The sequence below is a fragment of the Mastigoproctus giganteus genome, chromosome 7, assembly GCF_048544385.1.
Source record: "Mastigoproctus giganteus isolate SK-2022 chromosome 7, ASM4854438v1, whole genome shotgun sequence".
NCBI lineage: Eukaryota > Metazoa > Arthropoda > Arachnida > Uropygi > Thelyphonidae > Mastigoproctus > Mastigoproctus giganteus.
The window spans coordinates 75,461,580-75,485,598 of NC_143581.1; the positions used below are offsets into that span (position 1 = coordinate 75,461,580).

Here is a 24,019-nt window from a genome sequence, read left to right on the forward strand (position 1 = left end):
TTTTCACAATACCTCCTACGGGATGCAAAATATGTTTCCATGATTTTTTTAAGTTTGCACCGGCCGGCAAAAACTTACGTAAAGTCGGATTTCCGTAAGTCGAGTATTATGTAAGTCGGTGAGTTCCTGTATACTGCTTTAACATGAATATGACTAATCACATCATAAATATGGTTGGCAAAATACTAGTCTTTACTTTAGTTTCACATTGACAGTAATTTGAAGGGCAACTTCCTCACCTATATGACAGCAGCAAGAGTAAAATACCTAACAGATGGTATTGCATCAAAGCTGCTAAATACCATGTATGAATGAGGCACTGCAAGAAATAAAAACATTTAGAATTAGCATTCATTCATTCATTCCTCAAGAAAACTAAAGAAAATGACAGTAGGAATGTCTAGCAAAATATCTGAAAAGTGCAAACTAATGAATTACAACAATTAAAATGCATATTATTTCTGAAGAAGTTCTAAGATGCAATTCAAATAATTCAGTTTTAATTTTTAAATAATTGCTAAATATAATTTTGATAAACCAAGCAAAATAAATATTTTTTGTATTATAAAAGTATAATATTTACAATATAAAACCTTTGACTATGAAAGTAGACTACTGCCTAAGGCCACTTACTATATCACTAGCATTCCACAGATTCTGAAAATAGAAAAAATTGTACCACCAGTTATGTTGGCAGGTGGCAATTTGTGGTTCCAGAGTTGACCGATATAAAGGACCTGAATTCAGTGTTGGGAGAATCATGAAGATGGCAATGATTATCATTTGAACTGGTGTCAATCTGAAAAATAAAATTAATATTCAGATATTCAGTTGTCTAATCATAAATGAATTTCTTAAATCATTACCATAATAAAAAATTAATGTGTCTTATAACACTATGAGAACATATTGGCTTTGCTGGTTGTCAAATAATCGGAAAGGTTTGGGTTTGAAACCCGTCATTAACCATATATATTTCTAAAGGTTTGATTTGAGTTGGGAGATATTATTCAGAAAAGAAAACAACAATATTATAAGATAAGAAAATAAAGTGATATTGAAAGACATCTAGTCTTGAGAGCTTTATTTTTATATATAGAAGAGAAAAGATATGGGAAAGATATAAATTATTATCATATATACATATACTGGTATAACAAACTATACAGGGAATGTTAAATTTCTATGAGGTAAATAACCTCATTTTTTTGTTGAAACACACTATTTAAACAAAGAAACAGCATGTATGTTTGAAACTGTGTGGCAGAAAGCAGAAACTTCTTGAGCCACTTTGGAAAGCTTTAAAATGGCTGGAAACAACCCTCTAGGAATAGATATGTAGCAGTGGCTGTTTACTTAAATTTAGGGCAAGCTGTTAGAGTGGCATATATCTAATATAGCAGGGAAAATCATATGGACTGGCCTAATAAGCAAACATGAGACGAAACTATCAGTGGTCAAAACTCAGTAAATAAAGGAATTTGCATATTCGTAAAATTTACAGTGTTAACAAATAGGAATGGGATAGAGTGGGAAGTGACAATTCCAGTGGGCTAAATTAAAATGAGAAAGGCGGAGATAAGAAATTTGAAGGCAAATACATATGTAATTTATCATGTGGAAATGGCCATAGGGGAGAGTGGACTTGGATATTGGAGTGTAAAAGGGAGCTGGAGTTGTGAGAGTGATGTGGTTTGATGACTGGAAAGATGTAATTGATAAGTGCAGTCTTGAAAAGGAAACCGAAAGGAGTAGCTGAGAAGTTTGGAAATAGTATGGTTTTAAGATATCAATATCCTGTTTTAGCTGTCCACACTGTCGAAATGTCCATTATGAATAAAGTGTAAAGTGTGTTTGGTGTCAAGTGGCACCAGAGATTTCCCCCATCTCGGTATTACTTGCATTGTGATGGGTGTGCCAGTTTACTGGAAATGCCAGAGTTTCAAAAATGTATGGATATTGTACATGTGTAGTGTCGTGTACCGTTGTTCGTCTGATCATTTAGCCGCTGGACCCCCTACTGAGGCCCAATGTTTCCCCACTTTCGCCCCGTGGAGGCAGACCAGGAAACATCAGTAGACTAAGATTTACTCTGGCAGGTCCTGTGACCTAATTTCCTGAGATTTCAGTGGCTAGGACCTTAAAAAAAAAAAAAAAAAAATATATATATATATATATATATACACACACATATAAAAAAATATATATATACATACCCTTTATGCGCTCGCGTGGCAGGGAGGTGCTAGGAATGAGAGGCCGAAAGTAGTGGGCGAAGGTGATTTTAGATAGTTTAATTTAGATTGTGTCGGGCATTCACTTGCATAGAGCGGGGGGAGTAGATTGAAGACTGGGGGGGAAAGGCAGAGACATGGAGCCGATAGAGAAGACAGCTCCAGTTTACAGTGGGGCATGCCCATGCCCCAACAGAGAGTAAGAATGGGGGTAGTGCATGGGGGGGACGGTGGAATCATCACACCCCCAACCTGCCGGGAAGCGACGGAAAAGGTAAGCCAGGCAAGGGAGCTGGCTCAGATCGCCAATACGGTGCTGCGTGCAGAGACTGCAATTTGTCCATGTGGCATTTGGTATAGACTAGTAGGATGGATTGAGTCTCTTCTAGGATTTAACTCTTCTTCTCTGATGTCTGTGTGCACCACGTTTTGCCGCCAATTTGGAGGTCGCTCATTGGAACTGGGACCTGTCCAATTAAATCATATTTTAGCATCCATAGGATAATCTATAGAGGGCTGCTCGCCGTTTTTGGTGCATACTCCATCTGTAGGTCAGGATTGAGTATTCAAGAAGCAAGTCCAGGTCCATTTGATGCTGGAAATGTAGAATCAATAAGTCCAAGTCAATACAGTGCAGTTAATGCAGCAATTTGTTGAGTAGTCGCTCGTGGGAACCATGTCCCGTCCATGGATATTTGGAAGAGTAGGATTTATTCATCATTAGGGTGGATTCCATTGTTGTTTGGAAGAATGGAGCTGTCAAACAGAATGCAAGTCCGGGTGGTATATTGTGTACGGAGGCTGTGCTTGCTCTTTTCTTTGGAGGTTGCCCTTGGGAGCCATGTCCCATCCACGAGTCAATTTGCGGTGGAAAGTAATTGAGTATGGTTGTGGTGAGTTCCAGTTCTGCCATGATATCCAGCATTATCAATGGGGGTAGAACTGGGAGGTTCTTCCCCATACTCTTCCTATGATACGTGTTCCATTTGATTATAATTGCTGATGACTTGGGATATTTAATGGTCCTACCCCAGTAATCTGGTATTGATGGAATTATAAGTTTCCACCTGATCATGGAGCTTTCAGGTTTGAGGTGCGTGGAGTACTAAATTTGTCCTTGTTGTTCGTGGTTTGCAGGCAGTGGAAGGGTTAGTCGTCTAGCGTATAGGCTCTGAGCAAATTCAGTTAAGGCTTTGTAGGTTGTCCCATCCTCCAGCACTGGTCTTTAAGGTTGCAATGCACTTGCATGATCAGCTGGGCACGTAGGTCATCATACAATTCACACTCATGCATCTGGTGATCCCAGGTCTCGGGGGAGCCACAGGCACATGCAGTGTTGTTTGTGATTCCAAGGAGATGAAGCTTGTGAAGGATCGCTCCATGTCCTGTAAGGAGATAGGTGACATGCAGTCCTGGGCAAAACCATGTCAGAAATATAGGGTACACTTGCTCCATATTTGGAAAGAACTTTTACGTGACTTCCCCCCCTGTCAGAGTTTGTCCAGCGCTGTTGCCAGATTGATCACAGGTAGATTTGAAGCTTGTTCTTCTCGACTTTTCAATTGCTTGTCGGATCTGTTGTGTGGTCCAGATATGTTGTAACCTTTCCCCGTCTAAGCTGCTGCAGCATGGTCGAGGGGGAGAGCCCCCTGTAATCACTTGCAGCACGTGGGTCGACACTGTTTTGCATGCTCGGGTGAGGGTCAATAAGATGGGTCTATGTATAATTTCCAGCAGGCGGTGATTTACCACGGTTGAGGCCTTGTGGAACCATGGGCCAGACGCATGTGTGATTGCCGGGATGATTGCTGCTTTATAGAGGATCGCCAAGGTGCGCCTTTTCAGCCCCCCAGTCTCAGCGTGTAACTCTGGTGAGCAGGGCTGCATAATTTTTTATCTTATTCTGCACGTACTTTAGGTGTGGAGTGAACGACCGGTTCCAATCCAAGATAACTCCCAAATATTTCAATTCAGTAACTAGCTTGATGGTTCTGTCTTGGATCTAATCTGTGATGGTCTAGTTGGGGTTAGGTAACCCCAATCAGTAGGGCAGATTGAGTTTTGGTGGGTGAAATTGAGAAGGTGCCTTTCTGTCCATTCTCGGAGTTTGGTTAGCACTGTGTTTGCACGAATTTCCATTTGAGCTCTTGAGTCTGCAGTTAGGACCAGGGAAAGGTCATCAGCGTATGCCAGTGCTTGTACATCCCCTAGGTCAAGGTGGAGAAACTCGTCCAACACATAGTTCCACAGGAGGGGGGAACCCAATACAGAGCCCTGCGGGCATCCCCGGTGTACTTGGTGCTCGACCTTGCAGTAGGGGGCCCAAACCAAGACCCTTCTTCCGCTTAGGTAGCTTTTTATGCAGCTGTAGAGATTTATCGGCAGATGAGCTGCCCTGAGTCTTGCGAGGACGCTCGGCCACCAAAGGGCATTGAATGCCCCGCAAAGTCGATAGAGATGAGAAGTAGATATTTCTGTGGACAGTTTTCTTCCGTGTTCAGGATGCATTCCAGTGGGTCCAGAGTGGATTTTCCTGACTTGAAGCCATATTGCCTGTTTGCAGGAAGATTTGCTGTAGAGTAGTGTATTTCGATTCTCTGTTTGAGCAGTTGTTCTAGCACTTTATTCAGCACAGAGAGGAGTGCAATTGGTTGGTAGGATTCTGGTATGTGTGGCTGTTTAGTTGGATTTTTGAGGATTAGTTTTAGGCTAGCAACTTTCCAATCCGAGGGGAACGTGCCAGAGTGGAGACAGTATTGTACAGTTCCAAGAGCAGGTCCGGGGTAAATTCGGCCACCTTCTTGACCAGTTCTGGCTCAAACATGTCAAGTCCAGGGATTCTTTTGTTTCTGATTTTGTTTATGGCAGTTTGGAGTTCTAGGTGAGTAAATGGATCCTCTACCTGAGGGGACTGGTAGGTGTCATTGACCTGGCATATCTGTTGTTGTTCGTGGGTGTTGTCTCCTTCTACAGGTTTGAAATTGGCATTTAAAATATTATTGATGGTGTCCTGCCAGTTGTTGGTCATGGCACCTTGGGGGGTTATGGTGGAGGGTACCACCTCTCCCCTGGGCAGCTTATATGTAGTTATTCGGTAAATGATGCTCCATGGGCCAGAGTTACCCACAGTGGAGACCAGATGCTCCCAGGACAGCTTTTTTCGCTGCCTGATCATTGCAGTGTATGTGTTTCTAGCCTCCCTGTACTGATGCCTGAGGAACTCTACCTCATGGGGGGGCCAAGTTCGTCTGGCTCTTTGGAAGGCACGCCTCTTCTGATGCATGGTTCTTCCTGAGCATCGAGTTCTCGTGACCACAATGGGACAGCACCTGACATCAGAAAACTCTTCTTGATTGTTTGATTGGCTGCACTCACAATGGCATTTGTGACCGCACGTTGGTGTTGATCCAGGGTTTGGTTCTGTAGCTGGTTGGCTATTAGATTGCGTAAATTGTTGATGATGGCGACTTTGAATGCATCCCAGTTTGCTTTGTTAACTGCGTATCTGTTCTGTTTGAGGCTGTTTATTGGAGCTTGGTAGAGTGATCTTTGCATGGTAAAGGTGATGACCCTATGGTCAGAGCTGGTCCAGTCCTCCTGCACCATCCAGTCTGTCAAGTGGCTGGCAAGGATTCTGGTAGTCATGGTGGCGTCGAGAGTGGCCTCCCATAGGGTTGAGCTGAATGTGGGAAGGTTGTTAGGACGATTAATAACAACAAAGCTGCTGTTTGCCAGGAACTCCTCCATATGCTGGCCGTTTCTACAGCCTCTGCACTCCGGCATTTCGCTATGCCACAGGGATGAGCGGCTGTTGAGGTCAGCAGAGACAAGAATTTTTGCTCCCCAAAGTTTGGTTTCGACTTGTTGTAAGTCCAAAGTACTGTTGTAAGTACTGAATTGCTGGAAGGATGTCCTCCCCTGGATGGCAGTATAGTGAAATCACATAGAGTTCCCCTAGGGAGGAGACGATGTGTGCACAGGAGGCCCACTTGAAGCACAGGTGCGAGATCCTAGTGACCGTTATATCTGGATTCCTGACCACCACCGCAGCCCAAGGGGTTGCGCATCCACCTGGACGATCTTGTAGTTAGGCGGATATCCCCGGACGGTGCCCGCATAGGTGTAGGGTTCCTGTAGCAGGAGGATGTCGAGGTTTTCTTCCTCAGCCTTCTGTCTGATCTGTCCAGCTACAGCAATTGCTCGCTGTGCGTTAAGTTGTAGGAATTTAATGCAACTAGTGTGATGTCTTTTAGGCAGAGTCCCCATAATGGATTCTTAGTTGTTGGGCACTTCTTGCTTTAATATAAACAAGGCATTTGTTATCTCTGGTTGAATGTGTGTGGGGAAGCTTTTGCCACTTGCAATTTGCACAGACTGGATTATTTTCTCTGTTGGGGCAGTTTCCAAAGTTGTGCTCTTTCTCAGCAGAGTGTCCGCAGGTTGCCTCCCGTTGAGCACATGTGTGGGTGGTATGGCCAAATCGGCAACACCGGAAGCACTTTGGCACGGCAATGTGCTCCCTGAAGTGATGTGAGCTCCAATTTATGTATATTCTCTCTTGTTTTGTTATGAGTTTCCATGTATCGGGGGCCAATCCGACCACCCAGTTTGTCAGGTTGTCATTCCTACTCTTGGTTTGGTGCTTGGGCATTAGTAAAGTAGTATGGTCTCTATCGGGTAAGTCTTGCTTGAGGTTGCGTATATATATCTTCTCACATATAGCAGTAGGAGTCAGATCTTTGTCAATATCAAATATGACAATGGGGGGGGGCCTTTTTCTCTGGGCAGCTCAGCAGAGAGTCCAAGCGTCGGAATCTTGGAGTTATTGATGATGAGATCTGCATCACTTTTGTTTTCGGTCTCAATTATGACCCCTGTGTTTTGTGTCTTCCTAATGGCTCCGATTTTAGCTGTTCTAAACTCTTGAGTTAGGGAGTCAATGACCTTTTTCTTGACTTCTTCACTAGTTTTAAGAGTGTCAGTGGTTGTAGGTTTGAGAACCACGAAGTGTGGAGTAGGAAGCAGTGTCTTCCTGGGTGCCGGATTTGTGGTGGTGACAGTAGTAGTAGTGGCAGGTTTGGTCCTCAGCACTTCAGAATATGTCAGGGCGTGCTGTGGCATTTGTCTTGCCCCGCATTCCATGTAGGTGTGTAGCCGTGTGATGGCTTGCTCGTTTTCTACATGTGTGTCATGCAGAATTGTCTCCATCTTGTGAAAGATGGTGACAATCTGCAATCTCAGGCCAGATGATATTCTACTGGGATTCTCCTTAAAAATGGTTTCGAGGGCCGTTTTCAGAAAGAGAGTTTTCTCATATACGGAGCCCTCTGGTATGGTATGGTCCAGAGATGGTTCTTGTTGTTTTTCATAATTTTTTTCTTTTTGCAATGCAGTTGCTTCTGTCTGTTCCTTTATTTCAGCCTGAGATCATGTTTCCCGTTCCGATTTGGGAACCACTCGCTTGCGGGTTTTCCGTTTGGTTGAGGGGGTCCCAGGTCGGGTGTCCTCTAAATCCTCCAGTTGATCAATAAGATGTGGTCATCATTTTGTGTCTCAGTCAGGGGATCTTTGTGCTTGTCTAATTTCTCCTCCATATCTGTCTATTCCGGATTACCGGAACTGTTCGGTTAATCGGGTTCACAATGTTGAGGTCAGATAGTGTGTTAAAAATGATGGCGATTAATGCCAACCACAAGTTCGTGGGTGTATTTGGAGGCACACAGTGGACTGTGGAAGTTTTGGGGGTATCCCCACAGCACTTGGGGGGGGGGGGAATGCCAGATATAGAAATGCCCCTAGAAGGACGGGACTACTTTCCCAGTGGGATGTGGTAGTGATTCACTAATATCAACAGACTCAATAACTGGTGTTAATGAGCATTTGCTATCAGAGTTTAAGCAGTAGCAAGTAGCCAACACACTAAGCCTAATCTCTGTGTTTACGATGCAACAACCCGTGACATAATGTATTAGCATACGGTCAGCAGAATGTTAAGCCTAATGAGACAAACTTTATAATATGTAAAGGAAATACCTGATAAAATAGAGAAAAATTGCACAGGAAGTTAGATAGCGTCCACCTAGCTATAGGAAAAGCCTTCTTTCAGTTTATAATGCAAACGTTACCTTAAAATAACAACTAGAGCATAAGCATCAAAATTTCTAAAGCATCAATCAGCAGCGCCACGACTCGCCTCCATCCATTATGAATAAAGTGTAAAGTGTGTTTAGTGTCAAGCGGCACCAAACACACTTTACATTTTATTGTGAAAGAAAGTTCAAAATAAAAGTCTATGGGCACTTTTGTGTCTTTGAAGTTAGTTCAGACACTGGGAAGCAGGTCAGAGAATAGCCAGCGATATGCCACTTCAGCAAAGGCAATTCCACTCTGGAGACCTGTAGTTAGATGTCACCAGGAATGACTTGATATAAATATTTCTTATACTAGAGGGAGAAATAAGATCTTCAGATAGAAGATTTTGGAAAATGTAAACCTCTTTTAGAAAATATTATTATAAAGCTAACTTAAATAAAATTAATGTAAACATGCATGGAGCAAATAATGAGCATGACAATGATAATGAGTGGAATCTTCTTGAAAATGGCGATCTAACATAACCACATATTGCTCCATCGATGGTGCATTGGTTTATTGTAACAATGTCCAGGAATTAATGAAAGAGTTAATCTGGAGCACATCCCCAAGTAGTGGCAGCTTTTCATTGATTCATCCAATGTCAGTTTGAAAGCAGTTTTACTCCATAATGGAAATAACTATTGCCATCTATACCACTGGCCCATGCAGTTCACATGAAGGAAATGTACAAGAACCTATAGGTTCTTTTGCAAAAAATATGCTATCAAGAATACAAATGTAATATCTTTGCTGACTGGGTTTCAAGGTGGATACACTAAATCTGCTGCTTTTTATGTGAGTGAGATAACTGAGCAAAGTTTTGGCACTACAGGATAAAAAAAGCTAGATTGTTCAGAAATTACACTAGGCCAGAAAAATGCAGCACGTTCTCCTTTGGTGGATAAGTCAAATATTTGTTTACCTCAAAGTTTTGGTAAAAATATTTGTGAAAGTGATGGACAAAAAAGAAGGATTTTCTGGTTTGAGGCAAACATTTCCTCGAATCAGTAAGGCCAAGATAAAAGAAAATTTTTGTGGGTCCTCAAATCAAACTGCTATTCCAACATGAGGAATTCACTAAAAAATTAAATGAAACAGAAATAAGAGCTAGAAGGCATTCAAAAATGTCTGCCAGAACGTTTTAGGCAATGAAAAATCACAAAATTACAGTGAAATTGTGGATGAGCTAATTTTAGTATGCAGAGAGTTGAGATGTAACATGTCATTAAACGCTTCAATTCCTACATTCCATTTAGACTTTTTTCTTGAAAACTTGGGGAACGGTCGCCGATGAACACAGTGAGAGGTTTCACCTAGATATTTTGCATATGGAAAAAAGATACCAAGGGAAAATGGAGTCCAAGCATGTGGCAGACTACTGTTGGAATCTTATATTGGAGACACCAATAGAAGATTATAAAAGGCAAAAAAATGACAAAATAAGTGTTTTGTCATCAGATAAACATTTTTGTACATAGAATAAGGTTAATAGAACCATTGTTCAATATTTATTACTGTATGTAACATTATCTTAAAAATATATGAAATATTTTTTACTAGAATCTTAGTTTTTGGAACTTTAATCCTTTCTCCCTTAAAATTGATGGGTGTTAGGGCAATATGTTGCGATATTTTAATTCAGCAATGTCAAATCTACAAGAATCACCCTAAATTTTAAGAGGGATCGAAAAAAATGTTTTGTTTTGTTTTTTTGCTGACCAGTGTTATCAGCTGATTCAACCACTGCTTACCTCAGTTGTCATAATTATTCGCTGTATGATTCCTTTTACTTCAAAGGTGGTATTTGTGCATATGTCCACTTTGTTATTCCCTGTCAGAAATTTAGCAATTTGGAATCTTCTCTGGCTTAAAATCTCTCTACCCCATTTTGTCAAATTCATCTATTGCCTCTATTTTTCTCTCAAATCCATGAATCACTTGGAACTATTTGACTTTCCTCGCTTTGAAACTTACTTTCTCAAAACCAACTTTTCTAACTGTGAGATTCCTTGGTGATTTTAACTTTTACAACCCCAGCTGGCTTCAATTTTCTAGTCACATGGCCCCAGCAGGTCAAGACACTGAGGCTTTTCCAATTACTAATGACCTTGCACAGATTGTTCATGTACCTACCAGAATACCAGCCAATCCTATCCACACAGCCAACACGCTTGATCTTTTTCTCACAAAAATCCTTTCCAAGTACATGGTTTGAAGTGAGTGGTCCTCTAAGCACCCCAGATCAAAACTTCATGATGGTCTGTTCTCCAATGGAGCTTTTCTCTTGTGACCATACTCAACCTCATGTTGTTTGACATGTATTACAAGAATGCAAAATGGGATGATCTGTGCAATTTATATTCTTCCTTTTCTTGGTTAGATTACTGTTTTATGTTTTCTGATGTCGATATTTGCTTAGATCATGTCAGTGAAATTATTCTTGTAGGGATGAAATCCTTTATTCTACACCCCACCTCAAAATCTTGTCTTTACCTAAAACTCAGCTTTCTAATAAATCTGCTAAGGCTGTTCAAGATAAGAGTGTTGCATACTGGAATAGATTTCTTGGTTGACTGTTTTCTATGATAATACGTTAGAGAGGCAACAAGAGAAAGCAATACTCTTGACCTAGTTATCAACAGTGATTCTACATGCATTAAGAATTTGCATGTAAAAGGCCCACTGGATGGCAGTGATAACAGTGTATTAATGTGTAATTTATTTAAAGACATAACCATTAACATGGGCAAAGGGAAAAGCTTTTGCTTTTGTAATGATGACTGCAATGGTCTCAGACAATTTTTAAGTGCTCTGCAGTGGGAACAACTGATGATGTTACCAACTATTGATGTTACTTTGATTGAGTATGGATGGGTGAAATATGTAGGGGTTTTTTTTTTTTTTTTTTAGCTGATGCTATCTAAGCTTGCTTTCTTGCATAATATTCTAGTGCTACTACTACTGCATATCAGGAAAAAGTAGAGCGGGAAGGGATATGTATGGAAATGTTAAATTGGAAGTGTTCAGGGAATTAGTCATAGTAACCACTAGGCTTTTCATACTAACAAAGAAATAATGTTCATGGCTCATACCTAAATGGATATCAGATGAACTATTGAGGCATTAGTAGAGGCATATGATGCAAGAAAGGAAGCTTAAATAGCATTAGCCAAAAAAAACCTCCTCATTTCACCCATCCATTCATTCCAAATATTTGTCCAGTTCTGCCTTCAATTTATTTAAGCTATCAACTTCCATAACGACAGATGGAAGTTTGTTCCAACAATCAACTACCTGCTATCTAAAGTCAAATTTATGCAAATCTATTCAGCAACTGTCTTTTCTCAGTTTCAGTTAATGTCCCCTGAGGTTTGTAATTTGAGCAAGAGGAAGAATCCTATCAGCATTGAGCCTGCTCAATCCATTCAAGGAGTTATATATATCTCAATCAGATCACCTCGTAGGTGCCTAGTGTCCTGACTCGCAATTTGCAGAATTTAAACCTTTCTTCATAAGAACACCCCTTTGTTTCCCTCACCAGTCTTGTTGCCCTTCTCTGTACTTGTTCTAGCAACTCTACATCCTTCCTAAAATGAGGCTTCCAGACCTGTACACAGCTCATGGTGTAGCCTGACCATCGCCTTATACAAGGGACCATCGCCTTATACGCCTTATACATGGTGTAGCCCATCTGCAGTGTTCAGAAAACTTCATATCTGATTGCACAATTACCCCAGGTCTCTTTCATTCTCCACTACCCTGAGTGTAACACCACCCAGTTGGTATGTTACTCTGGGGTTACTACTACCCATATGCAGTACTTTGCATTTGTCAATGTTAAATTTCAGTTGCCACTTCTCAGCCCATCTGCCCAACTTTTCCAGATCCTGTTGCAGCAGCATACTGTCACTACTGTTGTTAACAACCCTGACAACCTTTGTATAATCGGGAAACTTTGGCATTAAGCTTGATATACCTTCATCACTATCATTGATAAATATATAAAACAACAATGGGCCCAACACTGAACCCTGGGGAACACCACTGATAACATTAGTCCACGAAGAGCTGTATCCATTGATAACTGAAATACAAGTGTATGATATGAAAATTATTTTTTTGCATCCAGCTCCTTTGTGACCGCATCATAGTATCCAATAAAATTGGTCACAAAAGACTTTCCCTTAACAAACCCATGTTGTGTCTGAATTATTACTGCAGTCTTGTCTAGATGGTCCTGCAATGCTTTTTTAACCAGTGACTCCCTTATTTTCCCTGGAACAGACGTCAAATTAACAGGTCTGTAATTACTTTTGTTACCCTTTGATCCCTCAATTTCTGAATTCGAGATACATTTCAAAATCTCCAGTTCAGGACTTCCTCTGAGTCCAAGGATGCTCTCATAATTATGGCTAATAATTATCTCATAATTATTACTTCCTTTGCTACCTCCTTTAATATAACTGGATAGATCCCCTCACCCTATGTGCCTTTCTTGTGTTTAACTTCAACGTTTTCTCCCCCACTTTTCTCTCAGTTATTACAAAATCATTTAACTCCCTGTTAGAGTTTGATGAACATCCAGCCCTCTCCTCCTTGAATAACTCTTCATGTGTCAATGTAGATGCAAAATACTCATTCAGTTTGGCAGCTATCTGAGAATGATCATCTACAGTCAAAGCATTGATATCAAGTGGACTAATCTGATTCATCCCCTTCCTTTTATAGTTTAGAAGTAAAGAAATCTTTGCTGTTTTTCTTTGCATCCTTTTCCAAAGTTTTTTCATAATCTGCCTTTGTTTGCCTAACCTCCTTTGTGACTTGATTACAGACTAGCTTGTGTCTACCGTTGGCTTCTGTGTCGCCTGATAATTTATGTGCATCCCATGCATTTTTTTCTCTGCCACAAGGTCTCATTAGGTCTCAAGGTTTCATATCTGACATCCATTTGCACCAAAACCTAGAGCAGTATTTCTTAGTTGGAAAAAAAGCCTAGTAGCTTCCAAAATTACTTCCTTGAATACTTCCCCATTTAGAATTTGCTGTTGATAACATCATCAGTTTGTCCCATTGTATAGAACCTAAAAAATCTCTCAGACCACTGTAGTCACCTATACGAAAGCAAAAACCCCTCCCTTTACCTCTGATGGTAGTTACATCTTTAAGTAAATCCCACATCAGTACACTGTGATCACTGCCACCTAGTAGTTCCTTTATCTGTAAATTCTTAATGCATGAATAATCACTGCTGATAATCAGAACAAGAGTGTTATTCCCTTCTGTTGCCTCTCTAACGTGTTGCTGTAGAAAACAATCATCCAATAAATCCACAAAAGCCTTGCTAGTGTGCAAGTGACCAAATCACAAGTTCCAGTCTATATCTGGGAAGTTAAAATCTCCCATAATAAGACACTGATTTACTGGTTCACTCTATTTCTCTGTATAATTGTTCATTGTACTCATCACAGTCATTGGGCCTATAACAAACTTTTATCCTCGTTTTTGCTTTCCAAGTGCTTATGTTACACCACACTGAACTGACTCAATGTCGCACTGTCCATCTATATTAACTGGATGCTCTCCTTAGATTTTATGTTTCTTAACTAACAGCATAATCCCTCCTCCTTTCCTATCCTTTCTGTACACATTGTACTTCCCAAATTCCAATTCTGCATTCCTTATATATGAGTGACACCACGTCTCTGATATCCCAACAATATCAGCCTTGGATGTCTTAACCAGCACTTCAAATTCATCAAATTTATTTACTATACTCCTAGCATTGGTGTACATGCAAGTATACATGCACCTGTTCTTCCTCTTAGTTACTCTAACACAGCCCATGTATTTACTTGTTTCATGACTCCCAGCAGTTCCTGATCTTCCCAGCAACTTGCTTTCCAGGCTGCTGCTCATTCCAATAGAAGCAATGCAATAATCATTTCCACCTCTGCCTGCAGCTACTGTTAATCTATTCATCTGTGAATCCCCCCCCAAGCTAGCAGTTTTCTGACCCACCTAACATTGCCTCGATAGCATCAGAAAATATTCTTGCATCCTTTCTATTTAAGTGTATCCCATCCCTGTAGAAGCAGTCTCTCCTATTAACAACATGTGGCTGAGAGAAAAGTGCATGGGATGTATATAAATTAAGAGGTGATGCAGAAGCCTATGATAGATATAAATTAGTCTGTAATCAAGTCACAAAGGAGGTTAGGCAAGCTGATGCAGATTATAAGAAGTCTCTGGCAAAGAAGGCAAATAAAAGCAGCAAAGACTTCTATGATTATATTAACATTAGAAGGAAGGGGTTGAATCACATTGGGCCACTTTATGTCAATGAGTTAACTGTTGATGACTCTGCTCAGGTTGCTGACAAATTGAATAGGTATTTTACATCTACATTCACACATGAGGAATTCTTTAGGGAAGTCAATGCCAGAAGTTTATCAAATGCTAATGGAAAGCTAAAAGATATTGTGATAACTGAAAGTAAAGTGGGAGGGAAATTGTTGAAGCTGAACATAAAAAAAAGAGCAGCGTGTGTACCCTGTACACACGAAAGATCTTTTATTTTATGTGAAAACATCTATGGCTGCACTAGGGTTAAACTGTTTAAATTTTTGAATGGTTTGATCGAAACTTACTTATTCTACTTAGAAGGTTGATGTTGATCAAAATCTTGAGAAGCAGATTTTATTAAAGTCTGCATTATATTCTTGCATAATATTACTATCCGCTTTCTTGCATAATATTACTACCCGCTTTCTTGCATAATATTCTGTTTTTATTTTTGCAAAATATTACTACCTGCTGCTTACTCTATAGAATTAATGTTGGTGACTGAGTTGGCATCATTTAGGAAGTGACATCATTTGCGCCATTAAAAACCTAATAGGAAGTTACGTCAATTGCATCATTTCCTTAAAAAAAGTTCATTACTAATCAATTGCATTATTTCTGTTACCATAAGAAAATTTCATTACCACTCGATTTTACTCTAATGTCAACATAGATATTTTCACATCAAAAGGCACTCGGGGTGGATGGGATCTATCCAATAATATTAAGGGAAGCAGCAAAGGAGGTAAGCAAATCCTTGGCCATAATTATGAGAGCATCCATGGATTCGTGGCAGCGTTTCTCAAACTGTGTTCCGCAGAACACTAGTGTACTGTGAGATGTGAACAAGTGTTCCGCAAAAAATAGTAATTAATAATTTAAAAAATAAAATAAAATAAAATAAATAAATTTTGCATATTTGTAGTGTGCACCACTTTTGTATCATTATAATATTTAACAATTTTTTTTCAGTTATTAATATAATGGCATAGACTAATAATCAAATAGACTGTGGAACACTTTATTTTTGCAGGCTTTGCATAGAGAAGTATGCGTAGAGGTAATGACACCTACAAAAAAGTAGCAATGTGGTGACCTAGTATGCCATTCGTATGCGATTTAGCCTGGAGTACATGGGTTGAAGGAGAGGAGGAAGCAAACCGATATCATAACTAAACTCACTTCCTTGTATAAATTTTGTTTGATAATTATTAGTATTTCTAAATATTTTATTAAAATATGTGATCATGGATTGGTAGTCAAAAAAGGAACCATAAAATGAGAAGCAAAGTACTTCTAGTAGTGCAACTGTGGTCGATGAAAACAAACACAATATTGTCACACTTCAAAGTGAACAATAGCAGCCTTTTGTTCCCTAAAAATCTGAAGTGAAAAAACAGGAACCACATAATAAAAGACCAAAACGAAAGTATGATGACAGTTATTTGAATTTGTTTGCTAATATTTTATTATATACGATGCACTGTGCATCATATGTAATAAAATATTAGCAAACAATTCTTTGGCTCCCTCTAAACTTGTGTTTCGTAAGTGTACTTACGAAATGTTGTGAGTGAATATGTTGTGAGATGAAAAATGTTCCGTGACTTAAAAAGTTTGGGAAACGCTGCTCTATGGGCTGGAGTTGTGCCAATTCCTAAAGTTATCACCAATTCATAAAGAGGGATAATAAAGTGACATGAGTAATTAGAGATCTGTTAACTTAACTTCTGTTCCAGGGAAAATAATGCAGTCACTGGTTAAAGAAATAATGCAGGACAATCTAGATAGGAATGCAATTATACTGCACTCACAGCACAGATTTGTTAAGGGGCAGTTTTGTCTATACAATCTGATAGTTACTATGATGCAGTGATTAAGCAACAGGGTTCAAAAAATAAGTTTAATATCATATACTTGGCTTTCAGCAAGGCTTTTGATACTGTCGCACATAAATGACTGCTGTATAAACTGGCATCATATGGTATTAAGGGCAAGTTACTGCTATGGATAAAGGGATGGTTAAGTGGAAGAAGACATAAACAACATAAAAAAGGCACCTGGGTGGATGGAATCTATCCAGTTATATTGAAGGAGGCAGCGAGGGAAGTTAGCAACACCATAGTCATAATCATGAGAGCATCCTTAGATTTGGGGGAGGTCCCCATGGACAGCAGATGCGCAAATGTATCTCCAATTCACAAAGGGGGTTCAAAGGTTGACACAAATAATTATAGACCTGTTAATTTAACTTCTGTTCTAGGGAAAATAATGGAGTCTGGTTGAAGAGATGATACAGGAACTGAACTATGACTAGACAGGACTGTAGTGATAGTTCAGACACAGCATGGATTTGTTAAGAGGAAGTCTTGTCTGACCAATTTTATTGGATACTACGATGTGATCACAAAAGACCTGGATGCAAAAAATAATTTTGATATCATATACTTTGATTTCAGGAAAGCTTTTGATACTGTTGCATATGGAAGACTGTTGTACAAATTGGAATAGTATGGCATTGAGGGCAAGTTGCTGCAATGGATAAAGGGATGGTTGAGTGGGAGATGGCAGAGAGTGGTAATAAATGAACACTGCTCTACGTCGACTAATGTTATTAATGGAGTCCCCCAGGGTTTGGTGCTTGGCCCATTGTTGTTGTTTTGTGTATTTATCAATGATATCAATGAAGGTATATCAGGCTTAATGTCCAAGTTTGCAGATATTACAAAGGTTGGCAGGGTTGTTAATGACCTAAAGACAGTATGCTACTTCAACAGGATCTAGAAAAGTTAGGCAGATGGGCTGAGAAGTGGCAACTGAAGTTTAACATTGACAAATGCAAAGTATTGCATATGGGTAGCAGTAACCTAAGAGAAATGTACGAACTGTGTGGTACAGCACTCAGGGAGGTTGAGAATGAAAAAGACCTGGGGGTAATTGTGCAGTCAGATATGAAATTTTGAAAGCAGTGCAGACGGGCTGCTACAGCATGTCATGGGGTATATCAATGATATACAAGAATTTTGCTAACAGAGACAAGGAGGTGATTATCCCCTTATATAAGACAATGGTCAGGCTTTGAGTACTGCGTACAGGTCTGGAGGCCTCATTTTAGGAAGGATATAGAGTTGCTAGAGCGAGTACAGAGAAGAGCAACAAGATTGGTGAGAGGAACAAAGGGGTGCACTTACAAAGAAAGGCTTATGTTCTGCAAGTTGCAGAATCTGCAGACTAGGCACCTGCAGGGTGATCTGATTGAGGTGTATAAGGCCTTTAATAGTTTGAGCAGGCTCAGAGCTGACAGGATACTTCCGCTTGCTCAGACTAAGAACCTGAGAGGGCATAGATTCAAATTGAGGAAAAACAGTTGTAGAATAGATGTGCGAAAGTTTGCCTTTAGCCAGCGGGTAGTTGATTGCTGGAACAGACTTCCATCTGTTGTTGTGGAAGTTGACAACTTAAATAAATTTAAGGCTGAACTAGACAAACATTTGGAGTGACTGGATGGGTGAAATGGGAAGGTTTTTTTTTTGGCTGATGCTTTATATGCTTGCTTTCTTGCATCATATGCCTCAACTAATGCTAAAAGACAGTGAGTGGTTATCAGTGGGCACTGCTCTTCGTGGACTAATGTTATTAGTGGAGTTCCCCAGGATTTATTGCTGGGCCCCCATTGTTTTTTCAATATTTATTAATGATATTGATGAAGGCATATCAGGCTTAATGTCTAAGTTTGCAGATGATACAAAGGTTGGCAGGCTGGTTAATAACAGTATTCAAGGTGAGATTACTGTTGTTATAAGTTACTCTGGGATTACTACTTAAGCTGCAGCCATTATCAGTCCACTGCAGGATGGAAGCTTTTTCTATGATTCTTGTTGAGGAAAATGGACCATAATCTGCCATGCTGGTCCAGTGTGGGTTGGCAGATTGACCATATTTAGCAGTCCAGGAGCTTGAACCTCAGTCTACTCAGAGTGTGCGCTACTGCACTCCCATTCCTGACCACTCAGCTATGGAGGCCATGGGATTACTGCATATGGATAGCAATAATCCCAGAGTAACTTGATCAACTATGTGGTACTACACTCAGGGTAGTGGAAAATAAAAAAAAAAAAAGACCTGGCAGTAATTGTGCAGTGAGATATGAAATTCTCTGAGCAGTGCCACCATGCTGCTAGGGCAGCTCATGGGGTTTTGTCAATGATATACAGAAACTTTGCTGGATGGGATAAGGAGGTGTCTATCCCTTTGTATAAGGCTATGGTTAGGCTGCATCTTGAGTACTGTATACTAGTCTGGAGGCCTCATTTTAGGAAGGATACAGAGCTGCAGGAACAGGTGCAGAGATTGGTGAAGCAAACAAAAAGGTGCTCTTACCTAGAAAGGCTTCAATTCTGTAAATTGCAGCCTACAGATACCTAGTCTGGAGACTAGGTATCTGTAGAATGATCTGACCGAAAAAATATTATGTGGAAATGTAGCTAGAGGCAAAAATAACAAGTTAATGCACGCAGATCATTACATTTCAGATGCATTTAACAAATAGTAATAATTCATGATCTATAACAAAAAAGAGCCAAAAATCAATGCGTTTTATCTGCGAATTGAGAACAATTTTTTTCTGCACATCTGCCATATTGCTCATTCATACCTCCAATCAGAGAATGGCAACAAACAATATCCAGTGCCTCAGCTATAATTTTATGATATATGGATAACCAATTTTAATGAAATTTGGGATGGCTCAACAACTTATTCTAAAATATCTGACCACAGAATTTCATGAAATTAAACTACTTAGATTAAAGCTATTACATGCAGACAGGCAAACAAAAAAATAATAATTGCTATTTCTATTGGTTAGATTTTAATGAAATTTGGAGTGGCTCAACAGATTTTAATGAAATTTGGGGTGGCTCAACAGATTTTAATGAAATTTGGGGTGGCTCTTTTTTGTCATACCTCCTTTTAAAAGAGGTATAAAATTTTACAAAAATCCATCCACTAGGGGTTGAGCTATTACATGCAGATGTACATGGTGAAGGCAATAGGTGTTTTATGTATATATGCTAGCATGCCTAAAAACTAGGAGGATCCATATAAATTCCAGGGTGAGTGTTATTTGTATATGCCCTACTTCAAAAATAAAATGATGCTTTGTGATATTTCCTCACATGTGATTGTTCAAATATGAATGAAGTGTTTTATTTTCTATGCCCTAAAACATGAAATAGCCAAGAATAGGTCAGTAGTCCTCCAGAGAGAATCAGCCTTAAATGAAGGCTTAGCAGTAATGACTACACCAAAACAGTTCTGAATTTTCAGGAAGGTGCTGATGAATTACCTGCAAAGTGGAAGTGATGAAAAACAAATTGGCAGAGTTAGAATTTTCTCCATAGACACCCTTGGTTTTATTTAGAACCTCATACTCATAATACGCCCATTTTGCCAACTTGCAGAAATTATAAGGCATAAGTACTACAAATTTTAATTGGAAAAATGGCTATCTTGAAGTAAATGTATTGGACAACAGACAAATGTTATTTTAACTTTCCAGGGTGCACCAATGAAAATTTACAAATCACCAAATTTTTTATTGGGCCTTATTTACTACACCTATCTATATACTGATACAAATTTAGGTATAATACTGGATTGTGATATGTTTACTGCATCTAGTTTTGTTAAAACTTAAGCACATCAGTTGTGCTTTCAATTCAGATTGCACCATTGTTAAGTGAATCCTGACAACATATTATCAGTATTTAATGTATGCCTTTACTTTTTGAATTTCCCTCACATTTCACCAGCATATATCCAGTAATTCAATTTCAGTACAGCAATCTAGTTTCAAAAATTAAATGAAGTAATAGTTGTTTTGTAGTTATTTTTAAATGGGAAAAATTATTCTAATTACATGCTTAGTATTTTATAAACCAAAAAATCATTTCAATGCTAAAATTCTTTTTCCAAATATGAAAATTACTTTCTCACATTATCTTACAATGGAATGTAGTGTATGGCGATCACACTGAAGGATACTGTGCTACCACCGCCAGGTAGCAGTAGCAACACAAGACACTGCATATATCAGGTAGTAATCCTCAGTGACAGTATAGTAGATGTGCTATTTATCATTTGTTTGGGGAGGTCTGGATTCAAGTCCTATCACACAGTGGAGGAATTTCTAAACATCACTTCAGTTGGGGCTATATTAGCTGATATCAGGTGGAGGGAGCAGAGCTTTTCCTTTAGTTATTCCAGTTTTTTTTTTTTTTTTTTTTTTTCAGCCCACGAATACACACTTTATACAGAAAATACACAGTGGTGCAATATTGCCTAAGCTCAATAGCACAGCTACCCTTTTTTGGGCCCGGAGGCAAAGAGCATGTTTGGGGCCCCTACTTAATTAATGAAAATTGCAAAAACAGGAGACAGCCAAAGACACCGGGCCCGGAGGAAATTGCCTTGCCTGCCTACATGGTAGCTATGCCACCGCTGATGCACCTAAAAACCAACAACTCGAAACAGTAAGTGGCATCCTCTCAACTTTAGACCTGATTTCAGTATAAGAGTGTACAGAAGATTGTGAAGCCTTTATGTAACAAATCCATGATTATAAATAATAAATTTACTGTTTAGGCTCTGGGATAGCTAGACAGGGTGAGGAGATTACAAGAGAGAGAGAGAGAGAGAGAATACAAGAGAATACAAGAATACAAGAGAATACAACCATATTGACAATCACATAGGATAGAAGTATGGTCAACTGAAATGCATGTACTACTATATCCAAGTGTTTTGACTTGGCTGTTTTTTTTTTTTTTTTTTTTGACTAGCTCATTGTATGAGAGAGAGAAAGAGGCTGCTGCTTTTTTTTTGAGTTAATTAATTTATCCAGAAGTCTTATGGTTTTCAATTTTTTGCCATGCATCTTATGGTTTTCAGTTTTCAAGATGCTGATGTTTCCATCTTTATTGAAAACCATGGTGCCTCCGTAGCCAGGTGGGAAGGAGCAGCAGTGCATAGCACACGCTTCTTGATTAGACCGGGGTTCGAGCCCATCACCACCAAATACGGAGGATGCGGAAAGGTCAGGGAATGACCACCGCATATCCCGGAGCAATATGGCCTTAGTTGCTAATGCTCCTAAAAAAAACCGAATAACAATAACAATTGAAAACTATTTTAAAATATTTCAAGTTCATTATAAAAAATAATTCAATGATTTTACATTAATTTTTAATTACAGCTCACCTCAAAAATCGATGAAGAAGAAACCATCCAATGTGACACAAGCTATTTCCTTTTTCTATTTTTTTCCATGTACTCCACATTGTTAAAAAGCCACTAAAATTCGAGAAGAGAACTTCATAATAAATCTTTATAAAAGTTCATTGTTATGCTACATTATCTTTCTATACATTAAAATAATTTTCCTCCTAGTGATATTTATTCAGCCAATGGGAGAAGAGGGATGTAGGGTACATAGTAATACGTAACAAATACTAAAATACGTAACAGAAGCTTGTTTTACTGTAGTAAAACAAGCTTCTATTTAAGTGCGGTCATTCTAGATAAACCTCGTGCACACACTTTGTTTATCTAACATGATCATGCAGTACCATTCTTGATTTCCATAAGTAACGTATTTATGTATTCATAGCTGAGGAAGAGACACACAGTGTCGAAAGCTTCTGTAAGTATTTTATTTTATTTTATCAAAAGAAGTGAGTGCAGTGAGCAGGGGGCAAGGCCCCCTAGTCAATATTAAAAGAAAGCAGTCAACTGACTGCTTATGAAGAAAGGATTATTATAATTAAGGAACTTCAAATGTAAATGTTTATTCAAAGAAATGAAAATAATATTAAAAGAACTTTTTTTTTTCCCCCTAGAATTTTTCTTCTTTTTATGAATTAGTTGGGCTCTGAAGAAGTTAGCAATTTTTAGCCCAAGAAACAATGGCAATTTTAAAAACAAACAAAGTGGCCTTAAGAACATATTCAACTTATGGACATGAATTAACACACTAGAGTAGAAGTTTCCAAAAATTTAAAAAAAAATTTTCTTAGAAGAAGGAGCAATTAAACATCAGGTACAGGGTGTTGTCCCTGCACTTTGCCTCATATTAAGAATATAATGATGTGTACTATAATACCTGTTTTTTCTAATTAATCAACAATTAAAATTTAATATTTAATTGAAATGAACATGTTTTTATTTTACTATATTATGTGATTCCTTTCTTTTAAAATAAATAATATTTTTAAGGGTCTCAGAAATTATTTTCTGAGACCTGAAACCTAAGACCTGAAACCTGAATTCCTGAGACCTTTTGCAAGGTCTCAGAAATTATTTTCTCAGACCTTGCAAAACCTTCTGGTTCTGTTTATTGATATACTTTCTCATTAATACATTTTACTTGCACAAAATATTCTTGAGATTATAACACACATACTAGCATGACATGCATAAACAGAAAAACATAAATCATTAATCAGTATTTTTAAAGAAGAAAGGGTTTATTTCATTAATGAGTTGCTTTTGAGTAACTCATTAATGCTGCTGCAGCCATGGTGGTCCCATTTAAAACAAAAAAAAAAGTTTTTTTTTTGTTTAAAAAAAAAAACAAAAGTTTTTTAAAAAGTTAAAAAAAAAAAACATGGTTGTTTTTTTTTTAACCAAGGTTAAAAGCTTGGCAAATATGTAGAATTATAAAGTGATTATTTATCAATGCACTTTGAAAGTACAAGTGATATTGAATCAGTAGATGCCTATTAAGCAAAGTGTTTGGAAAAATAGTGAAAATGGACTGAACGATGGTTGTCCCAATTACAGTTATCTGAACATGTTTACTTTATGAGTATAAACTATAAACTAGGCACAAACACGACACAAAACAATCTAAAAGATATGTACTTTATTCACAGATGATACAGAGAGTGTACACACAACCCAAAATTGGTTAAAAAACTTTATCGTGATGAGACACTTGATGACACACCCCATGAAGGATGAATGACCACTAATGACAATGATGAACTTAAGGCTACCATTCAGTTGGATTCAATCCAAACCCCCACTATTAGCAGTATTTGTATTCGCGGTCACTGATTTAATATAAAATGAAACCTAAAAAAATGTGAATTTTAAAGCGCCGTGAAAATTTTCCGCCATAAAAAAAAACATGGGCTTGGCTAAAATTATCTTTCCTGGTAAAAACAGTGCTCAGTGGGTGGGGGGTAGAGGGGTGAAAAAATTGCAAGCATGGATGTTTCTCGCTAAGCCTTGTTCAGTGTGTTATG

General features: G+C 38.7%; 1 protein-coding gene across 1 annotated transcript in view; it reads right to left on the reverse strand.

Annotated features, from left to right (window-relative positions):
* LOC150083005 (nose resistant to fluoxetine protein 6-like) overlaps positions 1-24,019 on the reverse strand; it is a 167,613-nt gene that overhangs the window by 64,859 nt on the left and 78,735 nt on the right. Inside the window, exons 6-7 of the mRNA XM_090378350.1 lie at positions 634-799; positions 240-319 (exon numbers count right to left, since the gene is read on the reverse strand). Of these exons, the coding sequence (XP_090234476.1) occupies positions 240-319; positions 634-799 (246 nt within the window). The remainder of the gene's footprint in view (positions 1-239; positions 320-633; positions 800-24,019) is intronic.